This window comes from Orycteropus afer, unplaced genomic scaffold (genome assembly GCF_000298275.1).
Source record: "Orycteropus afer afer isolate SDZICR_OR568_19922 unplaced genomic scaffold, OryAfe1.0 scaffold00184, whole genome shotgun sequence".
Taxonomy (NCBI): domain Eukaryota; kingdom Metazoa; phylum Chordata; class Mammalia; order Tubulidentata; family Orycteropodidae; genus Orycteropus; species Orycteropus afer.
This window is the reverse complement of record NW_006921771.1, coordinates 6,648,284-6,667,382: the sequence shown is the minus strand read 5'-3', so window position 1 is coordinate 6,667,382 and position 19,099 is coordinate 6,648,284. Positions and strand designations below refer to the sequence as shown.

The window sequence follows — 19,099 nt, the reverse complement described above, 5'->3', positions numbered from 1 at the left end:
AGCATCATGGCAGGATACAAGATCAACATCCAAAAATCAGTTGGATTCCTCTACACCAGCAAAGAGATTGCTGAAAAAGAAATAAGGAAATCAAATACTATTTACAGTAGCTACTAATAAATAAATAAGTAAAATACTTGGGAATAAATCTTACCATGGGACACAAAAAACTTGTACAAAAGAAACTACAAAACACTACTTCAAGAGACCATAAGTTGTTGTTGTTGTTGTTGTGTGCTGTTAATACCATAAGAGATCTACATAAATGGAAGAACATACCATACTCATGGATAGAAGATTAAACATTGTGAAAATGTCAGTTTTACCCAAAGCAATCTTTATGTTCAATGCAATCCCAATTCAGATCCCATCAACATTCTTTAAGGCTATGGAAAAACTAATCACTAATTTTATACGGAAAGGAAAGAGACCTTGGATAAGCAAAGCACTATTGAAGAAGAAGTCTCACACTCCCGTATCTCAAAACCTGCTATATGGCCACAGTAGTTGAAACTGCCTGGTGTTGGTACAATGACAGACACATAGACCAATGGAACAGAATTGAGAACCCAGAAATAGATCCATCGACCTCTGGTCAACTGATTTTTGACAAAGGGGTGAAATCCATTAAATGGAGGAAGAGATGATCTCTCTAACAAATGCTGGCAAAACTGGATATCCATTTGCAGAAAAATGAAACAAGATCCATACCTCACATCATACACAAAAACTAACTCCAGATGGAAGTTAAATGTGAGACTTAAAAGTATAAAATTCCTCAAGGAAAAACTAGGGGCAAATTTAGGGGCCTTAATTCATGGCATAAATAGATTGTCAAGCATAACTCAAAATGCACAAACAGCAAAAGATAAACTAGGTGAATGAGACCTTCTAAAAATTAAATTGTTATGTGCTTCAAAAGACTTTCCCAAAAGAGTCAAAAGAGAACCTACAGATAGGGAAAAAATATTTGACAATGACATATCTGACAAGGGACTTACCTGTAAAATTTATAGAAAACCCCAACACCTCAACAATAAAAAGACAATCCAATTTAAAAATGAGCAGAAGACATGAATAGATCACCAAAGAGGATATTCAGGTGGCCAAGAAACACATGAAGAAATATTCATAATCGTTAGCCATTAGAGAGATGCAAATCAAAACAACAATGAGATACCATCATGTCCCAGCATTGATAGCATAGATCAACGTGATGGAAAATAACAAATGCTGGCCAGGATGTGGAGAGATTGGGACTCTCATATACTGCTGGTGAGACTGTAAAATGATACAACCACTGTATCATTTCATGAAAGCAGTATGGCGATTCCTTAAAAAGTTGAAATTAGAAATACCATTTGATCCAGCAATTCCATTACTAGGTATATATCCTAAAGACGTGAGAGCCAGAACAAGAACAGATATATGCACACTCATGTTTGTCACAGCATTATTCACAGTAGCCAAAAATGGAAACAACCTAGATGCCTATCAACAGAAGAATGGATAACCAAACTATGGTGCATACACACAATGGAATATTTTGCAACCCTAAGGAATAATGTAGACTCTGCAAAACACCACATAACGTGGATGAACTTGGAGAACATTATGCTGAATGAAATAAGCCAATCACAGAAGGACAAATATTGTGTTAGTCTGTTGTTGTAAAAAGCCAAGGAAAGGTTTATATATGGAAAGAAACTTTCTTTGTTGGTTACCAGGGGTAGGAGGGGAGGGGAGGGGACACTGCAAAAATTTAAAATAATAATAATAAGAAGAAGAAAATAAGTTGAGGAAAATATTTAGTGCTTCGTGTGTGGAAAGGAATGTAAAAATATTATGGGTGATAAACAACAGATAGATACAAGCACTACCTTCAAAGAGGTCACAGTCTCTGATTTAAACCATACAGTCCTGTGAGGAGGACATTCTTGACTGGTAGCTTAATCAACGGTGAACAAATAGGAGGGATGATAAATACAGAGTTCCTACCACTTAATAAATTAATATTTGTAAATTTAATGCATTAATGAATTAATTTTTAGAATCACACACAGTTCTTCATTCATAATAAGGGGATAATGAGAAAATATTATTTTACATAAACAAGTTAGTACTGTCAGATAGTTTAAAAAATAAATATGCCTATTTTTCTCACTTTATAACATATCCTCAAATATTTTCCCATCTCAGATCAAAGAATTGATTGTCACTTTTGATGCGGAACTTCGTATCCTGAGGCATCAGAAATTGAAATTAGATACTCAGATGAAATTATCTGACCTTCATCATGTCACATTATTTCAAGAAATGCTTCTCCTCAAGAATTTTGAAAAACAGGAGAACATACTTCAAGAGCGTGTTAATTCATTAAACAAAGAGGAACAGGACATGCAAGTACGAATAGGCAGCAGAATGCTAACTGACTATGCCCTTAGTTAAGAAAAAAATTTATTTATTTTTTCTTTCTTCATTTCCCTCCTGTTCTAGCTGCTTCTATTTCCTGTTATTATTTCTTGCTATGTCTTTGACATTCTCACCCTGGGAGAACTGAATTACATTTTTCAGTGCATCTGGTCTGATGGTTTGTAAAGGAAGACAATAAGTTTTTTAAAAGTTAGTCTTATATTTAGTATAGATGTAAACTTGAAAAGTCCATATTTCAGGGTCCCCAGCTGTCATATCCACCACTCATGTGTCAGTTTGTTTTACTGTGGTGGCTTGTGTGTTGCTGTGATGCTGGAAGTTATGCCATCAGTATTTCAAATACCAGCAGGGCCTTCCATGGTGGACAGATTTCAGCAAAGCTTCCAGACAGACTGGGAAGCAGGATGGAACCTCTAGTTCTGAAAAAAAAATGGCCACTGAAAACCTCATGAATAGCAATGAAACACTGTCTGATATATTACTGAAAAACTTTATAAATAGCAGTAAAACATTGTCTGATATAATGCCAGGAGATGAGCCACTCAGGTTGGAAAACACTCAAAATACAACTTGGGAAGAGCTGCCTCCTCAAATTAAAGGTGACCTTAATAATAGCGTTCTGAACCTTGATTTGCTGATGTGCCATGACAGACAGACACACACAAGCACACACACATCACCCAACACAGATGTAGTAGGAACAGGCACGTGCACATGCCCCAGATTAAGTGACATATGTATATGTGGAACATAGCCACCAGAGCCACTAAGATCCACAACTAAAGGCAAGATCCAAAGCATGATATAAATGAGCTATCTGGTTGACCTGCATCCTCTCCGTCTAGGGTAAAATGCATCTAAGGAAAAACAATCCAATGTTTTGTTTTTGGAAACAGACCAAATGCATCTCCACCACTTTATCTCAGTACTGGTAGAGCCCGGTTCAGAGGCTGGGGCAAGGACAGCCAGAGGGCCCAAGTCCACTGGGCCCGCACATGTAAATGTGGAATGTCCAAAGTCCAATGTATGAATCTAGGAAAATGGAAAGTTTTCAAAAATGAAATAGAACACATAAATATCAATATCCTAGCTCTGGTGGCATAGTGCCTAGGGCATTGACTGCTAACCAGAAGGCTGGTGGTTCAAACCCACTGGCCCCTCCTCAGAAAGAAGACTCCATAGAGATACCACCTCAGAAACTCAAGGAGGGGCTGCTATGAGTCAAATTTGACTCTACAGCAGTGAGTTTGGTTTTGAGATTAGGCATTAGTGAGCTGAAATGGACCAGTAATGCCCATTTTGAATCAGACAATCATATGGTTTACTATGCTGGGAATGACAAATTGAGGGGAATGGCACCACATTCATTATTAATAAGAACACTTGAAGATCTATCCTGAAGAACAATGATATCAATGATAGGATAATATCCACCTACAAGGAAGACAATTTAATACTACTGCTATTCAGATTTTCACACAAACCACAGAAACCAAAGAAAAAGAGATTGAAGACTTTTACAGACTTCTGCAGTATGAAATTGACCAAACATGCAATCAAGATATATTGATAATTACTGGTGATTGGAATGTAAAAGTTGGAAACAAAGAAGAGGCATCAGTAAGTTGGACTATATGGCCTTGGTGATAGAAATGACTCAGGAGACTATAGGGTAGAATTTTGCAAGATCAATGACTTATTCATTGCAAATACCTTTTTTCAACAACATAACAGCAAGTATACGTGTGGACCTTGCCAGATGGAATATACAGGAATCAGATCAACTACATCTGTGGAAAGAGATAATGTAGAAGCTCAATATCATCTGTCAGAAAAAGGCCAGGAGCTGACTGTGATCAGACCATCAACTGCTCATATGCAAGTTCAAGTTGAAGCTGAAGAAAATGAAAACAAATCCACAGGAGCCAAAATATGACCTTGATAATATCCCACCTGAACTTATAAACCATTTGAAAAATAGATTTGATGCATTGAACACCAGTGACTGAAGCCCTGATGAGTTGTGGGATAACATTAAGAACATCATACATGAAGAAAGCAAAAAGTTATTAAAAAGACAGAAAAGGAAGAAAAGACCAAAATGGATGTCAGAAGAGACTCTGAAACTTACTCTTGAATGGAGAGTAGCTAAAGTGGGTGGAAGACATTATGAAATAAAAGAGCTGAACAGAAGCCTTCAAAAGGCAGCCAGAGAAGACAAAGGAAAACTATTATAATGAAATGTGCAAAGACCTGAAGTTAGAAAATCAAAACGGAAGAGCATGCTCAGCATTTCTCAAGCTGAAAGAAATGAAGAAAAAAATCTAAGCCTTGAGTTGCAATATTGAAGGATTCTATAGGTAAAATATTGAACAATACAGGAAGCATCAAAAGGTGGAAGGAATACAAAGTCACTGTACCAAAAAGAATTTTTGACATAAAACCATTTCAGGAGGTAGCATATGATCCAGAACCAATGGCATGGAAGGAAGAAATCCGAGCTCCACTGAAGGAATTGGTGAAAACAAGGCTCCAGGAATTGACAGAATACCCATTGCAGTGTTTCAACAAACAGATACAGTGGTGGAGGTGTTCACCCTTTTATGCCAAGAAATTTGGAAAACAGCTACCTGGCCCACCAACTGGAAGAAATCCATGTTTATGCCCATTCCAAAGAAAGGTGATCCAACAGAATATGGAAATTATTGAGCAATATCATTAATGTCTCATTCAAATAAAAATTTTGCTGAAGATAATTAAAAACAGTTGCAGCAGTATATTGACAGGGAACTGCCAGAAATTCAAGTAGGATTCAGAAAAGGGCATGGAATGAGGGATACCTTTGCTGATGATGTCAGACGCATCTTGGCTGAAAGCCGAGAATACCAGAAAGATGTTTTATTGACTATGCAAAGGCATTTGACTTTGTGGATCATAACAGATTATGGATAACATTGCGAAGAATGGGAATTCCAAAACACCTGGTGGTGCTCACAAGGAACCTGGACCTGGACCAAGAGGAAGTCACTCAGACAGAACGGGAATGGTGGATGGTTTGAAATCAGGAAAGAGCATCATGATTGTATCCTTTCACCATATTTAGTCAATCTGCTGAGGAAATATGAGAAACTGGACCATATGAAGAGGAATGTGGCATCAGGATAGGAGAAAGACACATTAACAACCTGCAATATGCAAATGATACAACCTTGCTTGCTGAAAGTGAATATGACTTAAAGCACTTATTGATGGAGATCAAAGACTACAGCCTTCAGTATTGATTATACCTCAACATAAAGCAAAGATCCTCACAACTGGACCAATAAGCAATATCATGATAAATGCAGAAAAGATTGAAGTGGTCAGGGTTTTCATTTTACTTGGATCTACTATTAACACCCAGGAAGGCAGCAATCAGGAAATCAGATGTAGTGTTGAAATGGGCAGGGAGCTCTGATGGTGTAGTGCCTAAGGCATCTGACTGCTAACCAGAAGGATGGCAGTTCAGACCCACCAGCCACTCCTTGGAAGGAAAGTTGGACAATCTACTTCTGTAGAGATATCGCCTCGGAAACCCAAGGAGGGGTCGCTACGAGTCAGACCCAACTTGATGGCAGTGAGAATTGCAGTGGGCAGATCTGCTGCAAAAGACCTCTTTAAAGTGTTAAAGAGCAAAGATACCACTTTGAAAACTTGTGCCTCACCCAAGCCAATTCAGTAGCCTCATATACACGTGAAACCTGGACAATCAATACCGAAGACTAAAGAAGAATTGAAGCATTTGAATTGTGGTGTTGACAAATATTGAAGATACCATGGACTTCCAGAAGAACAAACAAATCTCTCTTGGAAGAAGTACAGCTAGAATACTCCTTAGATGTGAGAATGGCCAGACTTCTCATCTACTTTGGTCATGTTGTCAGAAGGGATCATTCCCTGGAGAAGGATATAATGCTTGGTAAAGTAGAGGGACAGGACAAAAGGGGAAGCCCCTCAAGGAGATGCATTGACACAGTGGCTGCGATGATGGGTTCCGGTATAGGAAGGATTGTGAGGATGGAGCAGGAATGGCCAATGTTTATTCTGTTGTGCAGAGGGTCACTATGAGATCAAAGGCACCTAACCAGAACAACAACTGTCATATGAAATTGAGTTTTGATTATACGTAATCCTTTTGCACATATCTGACAAAGATATTGGTGAGTTTCTTAGATAAATAATTTCAATGTAACTTAATTAAATATCATAGGAAATTAAGCTTCTGTATTTGTATATGTCTATTAAATTTAAAGAGATAAATCATATTATCTTTATTTTAAAGAATAAGAATTCTATTAAATAGATATCACATACTGAATGGTCACATAAGTGTTTAGGTATATCAGCTTCATTAAGAGATAATGTATCTTTTGTTTTATACCAATGTGGAAAACTTGTTTTTAAGGCCACACATGCAATATTATCTGCTGAAGTCCACACATCAGTAAAATAAAAAGTCTTTATTTAATTTAGATTATTTTGAAGATTATTTGAAGAACTTGAACTTATCTGATTGTGAACTTAACTGATTTTTTAAAAAATTATAAAACCTTAATTGAATAAATGGATGATTCTTCAATCATCAGAAATGTAAATTTCTATAATAGAGCTTTGAAAAATATATTTGTAGACTGTAACCTTGCAATGTGATGACCTAGTTTATCAGAAATATTTGATTTATTATCTATTCTTGATTTTGTTCATTTAGTGGAAAATAAATGAGACTCTTGCAGAGATGGAAGAGAAAAAGAATGAAGTCAGCAAACTCCAGGAGCAGGAAAAGGCACTCTATGCTGGCTTCCAAACAGCCCTTGGAGAAAACAATAAATTTGCTAACTTCCTCATGAAGGTCCTAAAGAAGAAGATTAAGCGGGTGAAGAAAAAGGAGGTTGAAGGAGAAGGCGGTTTGCATCCCATTTTACATATAATGCTATTTTCTCTCATTAGCATAAGATAGAGAAATAACTAAAGGGGATATATATATATATGAGTATATATATATATATATTTTTTTTTTTTTTTTTTTTCCTGCTACAGTGCAGGCAATATAGAGGTGCTCTGGGGAAAAGAGACTGCTATATCTCTTTAATTTTGTCCATTTTTGCTTCATAGGTTTTGCATCTCAGTTGTTGAATGTGTCTATATTTTCTTGATGGACTGAAACTTTTATCAATATGTTCTATCTCCCTTTGTCTCTCATAATTCTTTTTGGCTTTAAATCTACTTTTTCTGATAGTAATATATCATCCCAGCTTTCTTTTCATTTCTGTTTGCTTGGAGTATCTTTTTCCATCCTTTTACTTTCAACCTCATTGTCTTCATATCTCAAGTGATTCTCTTGTAGACAGACATCAATGACTCATGGTTTGTTTTGGTTTTAAATCCATCCTGCTGATCTGTGACTTTTGTTGAAAACTAGACTTTCAAATATTATAATGTAGTAACTCTGGAAATCAGATTCTTCTCCTTCCCCAGGTTTTGCTGTTCCTGATTGTTGAAGGCTTAGCTTATGTTCAGCCAGTGTCCAGCTCCTTGAATGCTAGGAGCTTTCAAAGCAAAACACCTTCTCAGTCTTTGCAGATTGGCTTTGTGCTGGAGCCCTTTTCAGCCTTCACTTCTGCTTGTATCAGGCTATAGTTAAGCCATAGTGAAAGTTAGGGTCTTCCTTGAACATAGAACCTGTCTTTGGCATGCATGTGGTTTTCTTTATTCTCTAGTCTTACTGAAGATAATTGAAAAACTGTTGCAGCAGTGTATTGACAGAGAACTTCCAGAAATGCAAGCTGGATTCAGAAGAGGATGTAGAATGAGGGATATCGTTGCTGATGTCAGATGGATCTTGGCTGAAAGCAAAGGACACCAGAAAGATGTTTACCTATGTTTTATTGACTGTGCAAAGGTGTTTGACTGTGGACCATAACAAATTTTGGGTAACACTGAGAAGAATGGGAATTCAGAACACTTCATTAGGCTCATGAGGAATCTGTACAAAAGACCAGGAGGCTGTTGTTTGAACAGAATAAGGAAATACTGAATAGTTTAAAATCAGGAAGGGAGTGTGTCAGGGTTGTATCCTTTCACCATACTTACTCAATCTGTGTATTGAGCAAATAATCCGAGAAGCTGAAGAGTGTGACATCAGGATTGGAGGAAGACTCATTAAGAACCTGTGATATGACACAACTTTGCTTGCTGAAAGTGAAGATGACTTGAAGCACTTACTGACAAAGATCAAAGACTACAGTCTGCAGTATGGATTATACCTCAACATAAAGAAAATGAAAATCCTCAGAACTGGACCAATGAGCAGCATCACAATAAATGGAGAACAGTTTGAAGTTATCAAAGATTTCATATTACTTGGTTGCACAATCAACACCAATGGAAGCAGCAGTCATGACATCAGATGTCATATTGCACTGGGCAAATCTGCTGCAAAAGACCTCCTTAAGTTTTGAAGAGAAAGATGTCTCTCTGAAGGGTGTGCCTTACCCAAGCCATGGTATTTTCAATCGTCTCATATGCACATGAAAGCTGGACAATGAACAAGGAAGATCAAAGAAAAGGTGATGTTTTTTGAGTTGTGGTGTTGGTGAAGAATACTGAAAGTCCCATGGACTTCCAGAAAAACTAACAAATCTGTCCTGGAGAAGTACAGTATGTATCTGGAATGCTTCTTGGAAGTGAGAATGGCCTTAGTCTCATCTACTTTGGTCATATTGTCAGAAGAGACCATTTCCTGGAGAAGGATATCATGCTTGGTGAAGTGGAGGGTCAATGAAAAAGGGGAAGGCCCTCAGTGAGTTGGATTGACACAGTGGCTGCAACAGTGGGCTCAAGTATAGCAAGGATTGTGAGGTTGGCACAGGGCCGAGTGTGTTTCGTTCTGTTGTACATAGGGTTGCTGTGAGTCAGAGCCAACTCGACGGCAACTACCAACAACACAATGTACACAAATGCTTTTGAATGCCCTTCCCAAAAAGACTTCCTCACCAGCTTTTCCTCCCATGCATTTTTAGATGGTCTATTATATCTCTCAGAAATAGCCCTGGTGGCACAGTGATTCAGCACTTTGCTGCTAACTGAAAGGTGGGCCGTTTGAACCCACCAGGTTCTCCACAGAAGAAAGATGTGGAAGTCTGCTTCTGTAAGGATTACAGCCTTGGAAACAGTTCTACTCTGTCCTGCAGATTTGCTATAATTTAGAGTCCACTCAATGGCAGTGGGTCTGGTTTGGGTTGTTTAATGTATATCTCAATTGTAATATTTTGTCCCAGGCAAATAGTCTTAGCTCTCAACTCACCTTCTTGACACCAACTTGGTGGGATATTGGGGTGCTTTGTCACAACCTTGCTAGAGTAGATGTCTGGGCTTTCCACTTGGCCTTCATTATTGTGGCTGTGAGAGGGCTCACAGTGTTTTTTATGGTGACTGACAGGAGTAGAGTGGTTATTGCCTAATAGTTTTCTGCCTTTCTGTGCTGCCCCTTTCCTGGTGCTTTGACTAGAGAAAGTGGCTTTTAAAAGAAAAAAAAACTTTCTTTGCGGCCAGTGGTATTTCCAGGTTGCTGACTTCTTCATCCTCAAGTCTGAAGTGTATGAGGCAAAAAGAAACCCAGAGAACTCACCACAATGTTGTCACTTGGTTTGCAAGGTGTATAAGACACCCTGGCTTCTTCTCTCCACTTTTAACAGTCTTTTTATGTTTGTTTGTAATATACTGTTCAGGGTTTAGTTGAATTTAGCAAAAAGAATAGAGAAAATTAGATCTATTCCATCTTCCTGGAAGCAGAAGTCTATGTAAAGAATTTTAAAGTCCAATTTTAACTTTTACTGATTCACTTCATAGCATGGTATAGTTCACTTAAAGTAATTATAAGAGAAATCTTAAATTTAAGAAATTTTCTAGAGAGTACAAAGTTCATCTTATCTCTAATTTGCTATAATATAGAAATTGCAAATTTGTGACCTCTGGTTCCTATGTGTTTTAAAGGAAAATGTAGAGAAGTTGGGATGGGGAAGGCTATAATCCCTTATCCAGAATCCTTGGGGCAGATATGTTTTAGTATTCAGAAATCTTTAGATTTTATAAAGATATTATGTATGATATAACACCTCTAGTTGGGGTCTGGTCCACAACCCTGAAATCAAAGACCTTACTATTTCTATAAGGAGCCCTGTTGGTGCAAAAGTTAAGCATTTTGCTGCTAACAGAGAGATTGGAGGTTTGAACCCACTCAGTGGCTCCGTGAAAGAAAGACATGGCAATCTGCTTTCATAAAAGTTATGAAGCAGACCTCATGGCACAATTTTGCTTTATCTCATGGATTTGTGATGTGTTGGAATCGACTCGATGGCACCAAACAATAACAATATTTCTACAGCAGAGCATGAATATTCACACTAGGTAGTTAACATACAATCCCACCAAAAAACTCATTAATGTCAAGTCTGTTCTGGTTCATAGTGACTGTATAGAACTGAGTAGGACTAGAAGCAGACTGCCACATCTTTCTCCCAGTGAGCCTCTGGTGGATTCAAACTGCCCACCTTCCAGTTCATAGCAGAGTGCCTAACCACTGCTGCCCCAGGGCTCCTCTAGTTTACATATAGACTATAAACAGTGTTACTTCATTTCACATAAGGGGCCCTGATAGCACAGTGGTTTAGTGCTCAGCTGTGAACTAAATGTTTGGTGGTTCAAACCCACCAGCTGCTTCACAGGAGAAAGATGTGGCAGTCTAATTCTGTAAAGATCACAGCCTTGGAAACCCTATGGGGTAGTTCTACTCTGTCCTATAGGATAACCAGGAGTTGTAATCAACTCAATGGCAATGGCTTTGGTTTTATTTTTCAGTTCAAGTAAATTATGTACATCTTTTCTATCTTCAGAACATTTTATGAGTTAAGAATTATGTACCTGTATAACCAAGTGTATGTTAGATAGGTCATAATGCAAGCAGTGTGGCAGACTGCTGTCAACTCTTTTTGACTTGATGCACTGCTAATGACTGCTCAGCCCTCTGCAGGCCTTTGTTTGTGGCCTCTGCGTTCTTAACCATTTTCAACTATCCAGAAAATACAGAGTAAATTCCTGCTTTGTATCTTTGATATTTTCCTAGTGATTAATTCATTGAAAAGTATTTTTAAAATCTGCAGTTTAATTTGACACAGTAATTTAGTTTAGTTTTTTTTTTTTTAAACAACGTTCTCCTCCCTCCTTAGAAGAAGATGAGGATAGTGATGAATCAAGTGAAGATGAATCTAGCTTGGAGAGTGATGAAGATGAGTCTGGATCTGAAGATGACGTTTTTGATGATTCAATCTGCCCAACAAGTAAGTTGGATAAAACTATGGGTCCTCTGTGAAGTGTGAATGTAGAGTGACAATATCGAGAAGGTCTTCTACTCTACCCCACCTCCAGCCTCAGTTCTCTCATAATAAAATTGAAAGAGAGGGTGGTTTAAAATATTTGAAGTATATTGTTGTTTTATGGCCTCAAGTTGATTGTGATTCATAGCAACCCCCTAGAACAGAGCGGAAATTCCACGTAGGGTTTTCTAGGCTGTAATCTTTACAGAAGGAGTTCTGGTGACTCAGTGGGTAAGCAGATATTTCTCCAGGTCTTTCTTCTTGTCTGAATTGAAGTATTATCTGGTGAATAATTTTAGCATTTTCTGGACATTTATTAGGGAGGTCTGGTGGCACAGTGCCTAAGGCATTTGACCATTAACCAGAAGGTTGGTGGTTCAAACCCACTGGCTGTTCTGTGGAAGGAAGATGGGGCAATCTACTTCCATAAAGATTTACCACTTTGGAAACTCCCAGTGGGTTGCTATGAGTCAGACTCAACTCGATGGCAGTGAGTTTGGTTGTGGTTTGGACATTTATTAACTCTTCCTTTGGGCAGCCATTTGTAGGTGACATTATGTGCAGACAATCTTGAGTTGATTCAAAACCCATTGCCGTTGAGCAGATAATGACTCAGAACAACTCTATAGCACTGTGTGGACCTGCCCCACAGGGTTTCAAAGCAATGTTCTTTAGTTAACTGCTGTGCCGTCAGGGCTCTTCCACTGATTCAGGGTCATTATAAATTATACAGCAAGTTTTATTTTATGGAAAAACACCATATTGTAATTTTATATTTTCTTGTAATACTCTTCCTTTTTGTCAAAACTATTCAAATTTTTATGGTTCAAATCTGTTTTATAAGGGCAATTTGTACCAGTTTCCTGGTGATGCTTGGCAATTTTATGTTTACTCTTTTCAGTGAACCAATCTGGAGCAGCCAGACCAATATTCTTACAGTCTCAATAGCTGAATGAGTCAATAGAAAAAAAAAAAAATTGGGGAGAGGGTCTTAAATTCTTTTTTCTAGGCATTTCATATAAAGTTTCAATCAGTTGATATTGAATATAAGAGTTTTTTTAAATCATAATATTTATGAGTGGAAGAGAGCTAGAGAAACTTGTGCTACCACTTGTTATTTTACAGGATTAAATGGCTGCCCAAAGGAAGAGTTAATAAATGTCCAAACCACAACCAAACTCACTCTTTTAGTAGTGAAACTAGGACTGGAACTAAGGGTCCTAACTTCCATTGTGGTACTGTTGATATGTGTACATTCTTTACCTGTAACTTGGTGGATATAAGTGGCTCTTAGTTTGATATAATAGAAATAATACAGCGATACTGGGCTTGAATCCCATTCTGTCCTATGTTATCTGTGTGACCATTCTGAGACTTGGGGTCCTCACCTATGAAATGAGAGCAATAGTTCCTACCTTGCAGGTCTGTGGGCTTTGAGTGAGTTAACATACATTAAGGGCTGAACACAAAACCTGACCAACACTATTGCTCAGAACATCAGTGCTAGTAACCTAATTACTCTAGTGATTATTAAAATGTTAATAATTTCCTCTTGGAACAATGGAGCCATAAATGTTGTATGAGTTTACTAGAGTGGATCCACAAGTGAATTTTATTAATCCCATAGCTCCAAAGTTCACACCTCTAGCGCTACTGCATTTCATAACAAATAGGGCTTCTTCTGTTGTATATGTGACTGTCTTTTCAGATTGTGATCCATCTCTTTTTGAACTGGCCCTTCAACTTCGAGAGAAAAGGCTGGACATCGAGGAGGCCTTAGTTGAAGAAAAGAAATTTATTGATAATCTCAAGAAGGAATATGATACATTGTCCAAAAAAGTATGGTGGTCTGCCTGCTTTATTTTCTTCTCTCTAGACATGAGTGCTATACATCCTTCAAGCAAGAATATAGCCATGTCCTGGCAACATTATGCCTTAAGACTTCTCAGTGAAGAAATATTTTAGATCATTTCTCCTCAAGCATAGTCATTGAGGGAGCCATTGTTCTTTTGATGATTAGACTTACTTTCTCTAAATCATTGGTCTCCAAACTTTTTTGATTACCTAATTCTATATATAAAATTGTTGAATATGTATCCCCCAGTAAATATATATTTACTTATAAATTATTTTAATGAACTGTTGTACAATTATATTTTGTAGATTATGAAACATTCCCCCTCCAAAAAAATGAAAAATAATGAGATAAAAATATTAGAAATTTGGGGGGTTTCTTCTTGTACCCCACTAGATCATTTTTTGACCCTCTGGGGTACATGCATCCCATACTTGAGACCACTGGTTAAACTTCTAGTACAATTATATTGCTTGATTTCTCTTATCTGCCCATTTCTCTCATAGGTACTTTTGCCTACAGCAACATCATTTAACATGATTCATACTTGGAAATTATTCTTGATAGACTGCTTCTTCTGTTGCAGATTGGAAATGATTGGGGAAATTTCCAACTTTTTAAGGAGATGAAGAATACTATAGTATTCTGTATTCTGTAGTCAGTAGTTTCTTTGCTTTAAAGTTTTTCCTTTGAGTTTATTGAGGTCATTATGACCAAATGAAATTCCTACCATTCTGGCAAAAGAATTTCATCCTGTGGGCTGCTTTTCATACAGAAGAAGAAAGGGCAGTGAGGGTATGTTTTTGAGCTTGTATTCGCAAAACCTTGACAGCACTGGGAACATAGGGATGATGCAACAAATGCTGTGGACCACAGTTAGCAGGTAGAAAATAACTCCTCACTGGCAAATGGTACCAATCATCTAATCACAACCTGACAAAGCAAACCTTGTTCGTCTTTTACTTCCTCCTAAGCTGCCCTTATTCACCACTTTAGGTGTATGGTCATAGAATTTTTTTCCCCAACCATTTCACATATGGGCTTTCTACAGGTAAAAATTGTGGCAAATAATCTGAATGCAGCAGAGGAGGACCTAGAGGCGTATCAACGAGAGAAGCAGCAGCGGCTCAATGAACTGCTGGTTGTGATTCCACTGAAGCTGCACCAGGTGATGGGTCTTGAAAGGTTGCCCAGCACTGTTTGAGCAGAAAAGTCCTTATGCCTAGGATCTTTCAGAAAAAGATTCATGGATCTTTGAGGAGAATCACGGGCCTCAGCATTTCACATGTTTAATGATCCAAGCTTTCCTGATCCATTGTTGTAGAATAGTTATAGAATGTTGCTGTTGTTATGTGCTGCCAAGTGGGACTCAACTCACTGCGACCCCTCCTTGGGTTTCTGAGGCGGTATCACTATGGAAGTAGATTGCCCAACCTTCCTTCCAAGGAGTGTCTGGTGGGTTTGAACTGCCAGCCTTCTGGTTAGCAGTCAAGTACCTTAGGCACTACACTACCAGAGCTCCTATGAAGAGCCTTAGAATTTAGGAATGGAAGACTTGGAGTTTGAACTTTTGAATCTTGCACACATCACTTTCACATCATCTTTAAAATAGCCATAAGTTAATGCAGGAATGAGCTTCCCTTGTCTGTACTTGTTAATGAGGGGAAGCAAGACAAAAGGAAAATATTCTTTCTTTTTTCCTTCTTGTTCAGTTCCACACTCTACTTGAATTACAATTTATATTGAAATGCAGGATGCATGTCAGTGAGAGAAAAGGCTCATCTTACCCTGTTTAGTCAGATTAAGAGAGAAAGCTGTATTTTACAAGAAAAAGGCAAAATCAAGCTTCCACATATGTTGTCGGGAGCTCTGGTGGCTTAGTGCCTAAGACATTTGACTGCTAACTAGAAGGCTGGCAGTTCAAACCCACTAGCCACTCCTCAAATGCAGATTGCACAATCTACTTCCATAGAGATACTGTGTTGGAAGTCCAAGGAGAGGTCGCTATGAGTCAGGATCCACTCAACAGCAGTGAGTTTTAGTGAGTGAGTATGCATGTTGTGAGTATGTATGTATATTTTAGTGAGTCAGTATGTATGCTCCGGTGGCGTAGTGCCTAAGGCACTTGACTGCTAACCAGAAGGCTGGTGGTTCAAACTCACCAGCCACTCCTCAGAAGGAAGGTAGGGCAATCTACTTCTGCAATGATACTGCCTCGGAAACCCAAGAAGGGGTCACTATGAGTCGGATCCGACTCGACACAAGTGAGTTTGGTTTTGGTTTTTATGTATGTTGTGTAACCTGACCCAAAGTGGATTAGCCAGATGTAGCAGGCTGCTAAAAATGGCAATCCTAAAAAGTTTGTTTCATCATTATATAGTGGGTATTATGAATGGTCTGTGTGGGAAGACTTGCTGTCCCCACAGGGACATAATCTAGCTTCTCGTCTGATGACAACTTTCTGCTCTTACCTGGTCCCCCGCTTTCAGTGGTGAGAAAGATACAAGTCCAAAGGCAGTGACCTAAATGAGGGACAGAGGAAGGTGATCCCCTCATACTTCTTGTCATCTTACATTTAGTTTATATCTTTGTCTCAAGTGTTTTTTTGTTTTTTTTTTTAAATAGATAGAGTATGTGGTATTTGGAGATATACCGAATGATCTTTCTGGTACTTTGGTATTTTCTAACCGCTCCCTGGGACAGCTACAAGAAAGAATCTTACAACTCCACCAGGAAAATGTCCAGCAGCAAAAACTAAACAAAGAATGTCGGGAGAGGCGAAAACTGCTTATCAGAGAGAAGAGAGAGATGGCAAAAACTATACACAGTGAGTAACTAAGCCCGTGGACACTTTAGCGATATTTATTGCTAAGAAAGGGAACTATCAAGTAAATCTCTCCAACTTAGAAAACAGTAATCATAAAGGCAGGGCCACTGAGGGAAGAAACAAGAACACTTTCTCATCTTGCTTCTTATCTCAACTGTTACCTTTAAATGATTTGTTGCTGATGTTAGGTGCTGTCGAGTCAGCTCTGACTCATAGTGACCCTACATACAACAGAACTAAACACTGCCTGGTCCTGCACCGGTCTCACAATCCTTGCTATGCCTGAGCCCATTGTTGCAGCCACTGTGTCAATCCATCTCATTGAGGGCCTTCCCCTTTGTTGCTGACCTTCCACTTTACCAAGCATGATATCTTTCTTCAAAGAATGGTCCTTTCTGACAACATGACCAAAGTAGGTGACATGAAGTCTGGCTGTTCTCACTTCTAAGGATCATTTCAGCTATACTCCTTCTGGGACAGATTTGTTAGTTCTTTTTTTTTTTTTTGTAGGTGCATACCCTGTGTTGAATGGTCTGCTTATACATCTTTTTTACTACTGAGCTGAGAGCCAGCCCCTGGGAGTGAGTTTTATTCCAGGCTCAGATGTATCCCAGGGTCATAGTATTGGGGGTCTCACCAGACTCCATCTGACCAGTAATTCTGGTCATTATTGAGATTTTGGATTTTATTCCATGTTATTCTTCCTGCTCTATCAGGATATCCACATATGATCCTTTCCTGAGTGGTTGGCATTGGTAGCCGGGCACCATCTAGTTCTTTAGATTTGTTAGTTCTTCTGGCAACCCATGGTACTTTCAGTATTCTTCACTAACACCACAACTCAAAATCATCAACTCTTGGGTAAGATGGTGGAATAGGCAGAAAGACTGCACAGACCCTCTTCAACAAAGGAAAGGGGAACCAATTAACATAGATACAGAAGATAATCCTGGACACCTGAGCTTTGAAGGGGGGGGATATAGAAGTGGACTAAACTCCAACTAGCAGAAAAATTTGCATGAAAACACCAAAAAAGGAGACATAAGGAGCTGCGGTCTGGCAGTGATCCTGATGACACAGACACCTTAGATATTGCTGAGTGGTGGTAGGACCTAAGAATTAACCTAAAAATCAACCTTGCTAGCCAGGGACTGACTGCACAGAGGAGTACTCTGGTGGCTGGAGAATAAAAGGGGAAACAGAGAAAAGGAAGGCAGGCTGAGCTGTGGACTTTTGCTTGTCCAGATGGTGCAGCCATTTTGAATGTTTACAAGTGGCTTGACCATCTTGGATATATAAAGCAACAGCGTTCCCCCAGGTTCCAAGGACTTAAGAATAGGTTCCACTTGCTGGGAATATCAATGACATCCCAGACATATGGACTACTAGAAAGGTGCAACATTCCCCTTGTTACTCTTATACCCCACACCCTCTTGGTGAGTGGAGGTGCGGCCATCCCTCACTCCCACCCACTTTCTAGGCTGACAGGAATTCCATCCCAGTCTGTGTGCTCCCATGGAGCCTGGGTGCCCTGCCCCACCCTGTCCAGATGGTTTTTTATTTTTTATTTTTTTTAGTTTGTTTGTTTTTGCCTGTTTTAAAACTACTACTATTATTATTACTTTTGTCCTTTTTATTATCATTCTTTATTCTTCCCTTTCCAGGTTCTAGTTTTCAGCTTTTTTTTATTTTCCCTGTTCCTGGTTCCATTTTTTTTCTTTCTTTCTTTCTTTCTTGTGGGCAATCCCATTCCTTTTTTTTTTTTTTCTTTTTTGCACTTTTCCCATTTTTTTCTTCATTATTCTCCCTCTCTATTTTTTTTTCTCTTATTGCCCTCTCCACAGATATTGTGGTGTTTTTTGTTTTGTTTTGTTTTTGTTCTTTTCCCTTTTCTCTTTTTTGGTTACTGTTCCTGTGTGATTACATGGTGTGTTTTTTGTCCATTTGCTTTTACTATTTTGATGGTTATTCAATTGTTATTTTTGTCTAACTGAGTGGGAGAGAACAAAAGTCCCTATATGACATAACTACACCCACACCTCCTGCAGCTTCACTTACTGAGTGAGAGTCACCTCTTTCTCCACCAATGGACCTAAGATCAACAACCACCAAGAAGAGCCTGGCTCACCCTTAGCTGCTCTTCACAGTTAACAGAGATCTAAGTACAACAACATCACAATGTCTCAGAGACAACAGACCATCACAGTACACACAAAAAATCAAGATAAAGTGGTAGAAACAAGGGAGCAGGATATAGAGCAAGAACACATACCTGAGGAAGAAACAGCATTGGAACTCCCTGAAAAGGAATTCAAAAGAATTATATTTAGGTATCTTCAAAAGATTGAGAGACAGATCAAGGAAAACATGGACAAATCCCTAGAAGAATTTTGGAAGAAAATACAAATACAAAATGACAAAATAAATGAAAAATTAGAAATGATTCTAAATCTACAGATAGAAATTCAGAAGATTAACACTAAATTGTCAGAAATAGATAACACATTGGAAGGGCAAAGGAGTAGAATGGATGCAATGGAAGACAGAATTAATGAGATTGAAGACAAATACCTG

General features: G+C 38.5%; 1 protein-coding gene across 1 annotated transcript in view; it reads left to right on the top strand.

The window, feature by feature from the left end:
• Positions 1-19,099, top strand: part of CFAP44 (cilia and flagella associated protein 44) — a 172,439-nt gene that overhangs the window by 134,540 nt on the left and 18,800 nt on the right. The window contains exons 26-31 of the mRNA XM_007947452.1: positions 2,200-2,403; positions 7,181-7,376; positions 11,697-11,807; positions 13,552-13,682; positions 14,750-14,866; positions 16,324-16,525. Coding sequence (XP_007945643.1) covers positions 2,200-2,403; positions 7,181-7,376; positions 11,697-11,807; positions 13,552-13,682; positions 14,750-14,866; positions 16,324-16,525 — 961 coding nt within the window. The remainder of the gene's footprint in view (positions 1-2,199; positions 2,404-7,180; positions 7,377-11,696; positions 11,808-13,551; positions 13,683-14,749; positions 14,867-16,323; positions 16,526-19,099) is intronic.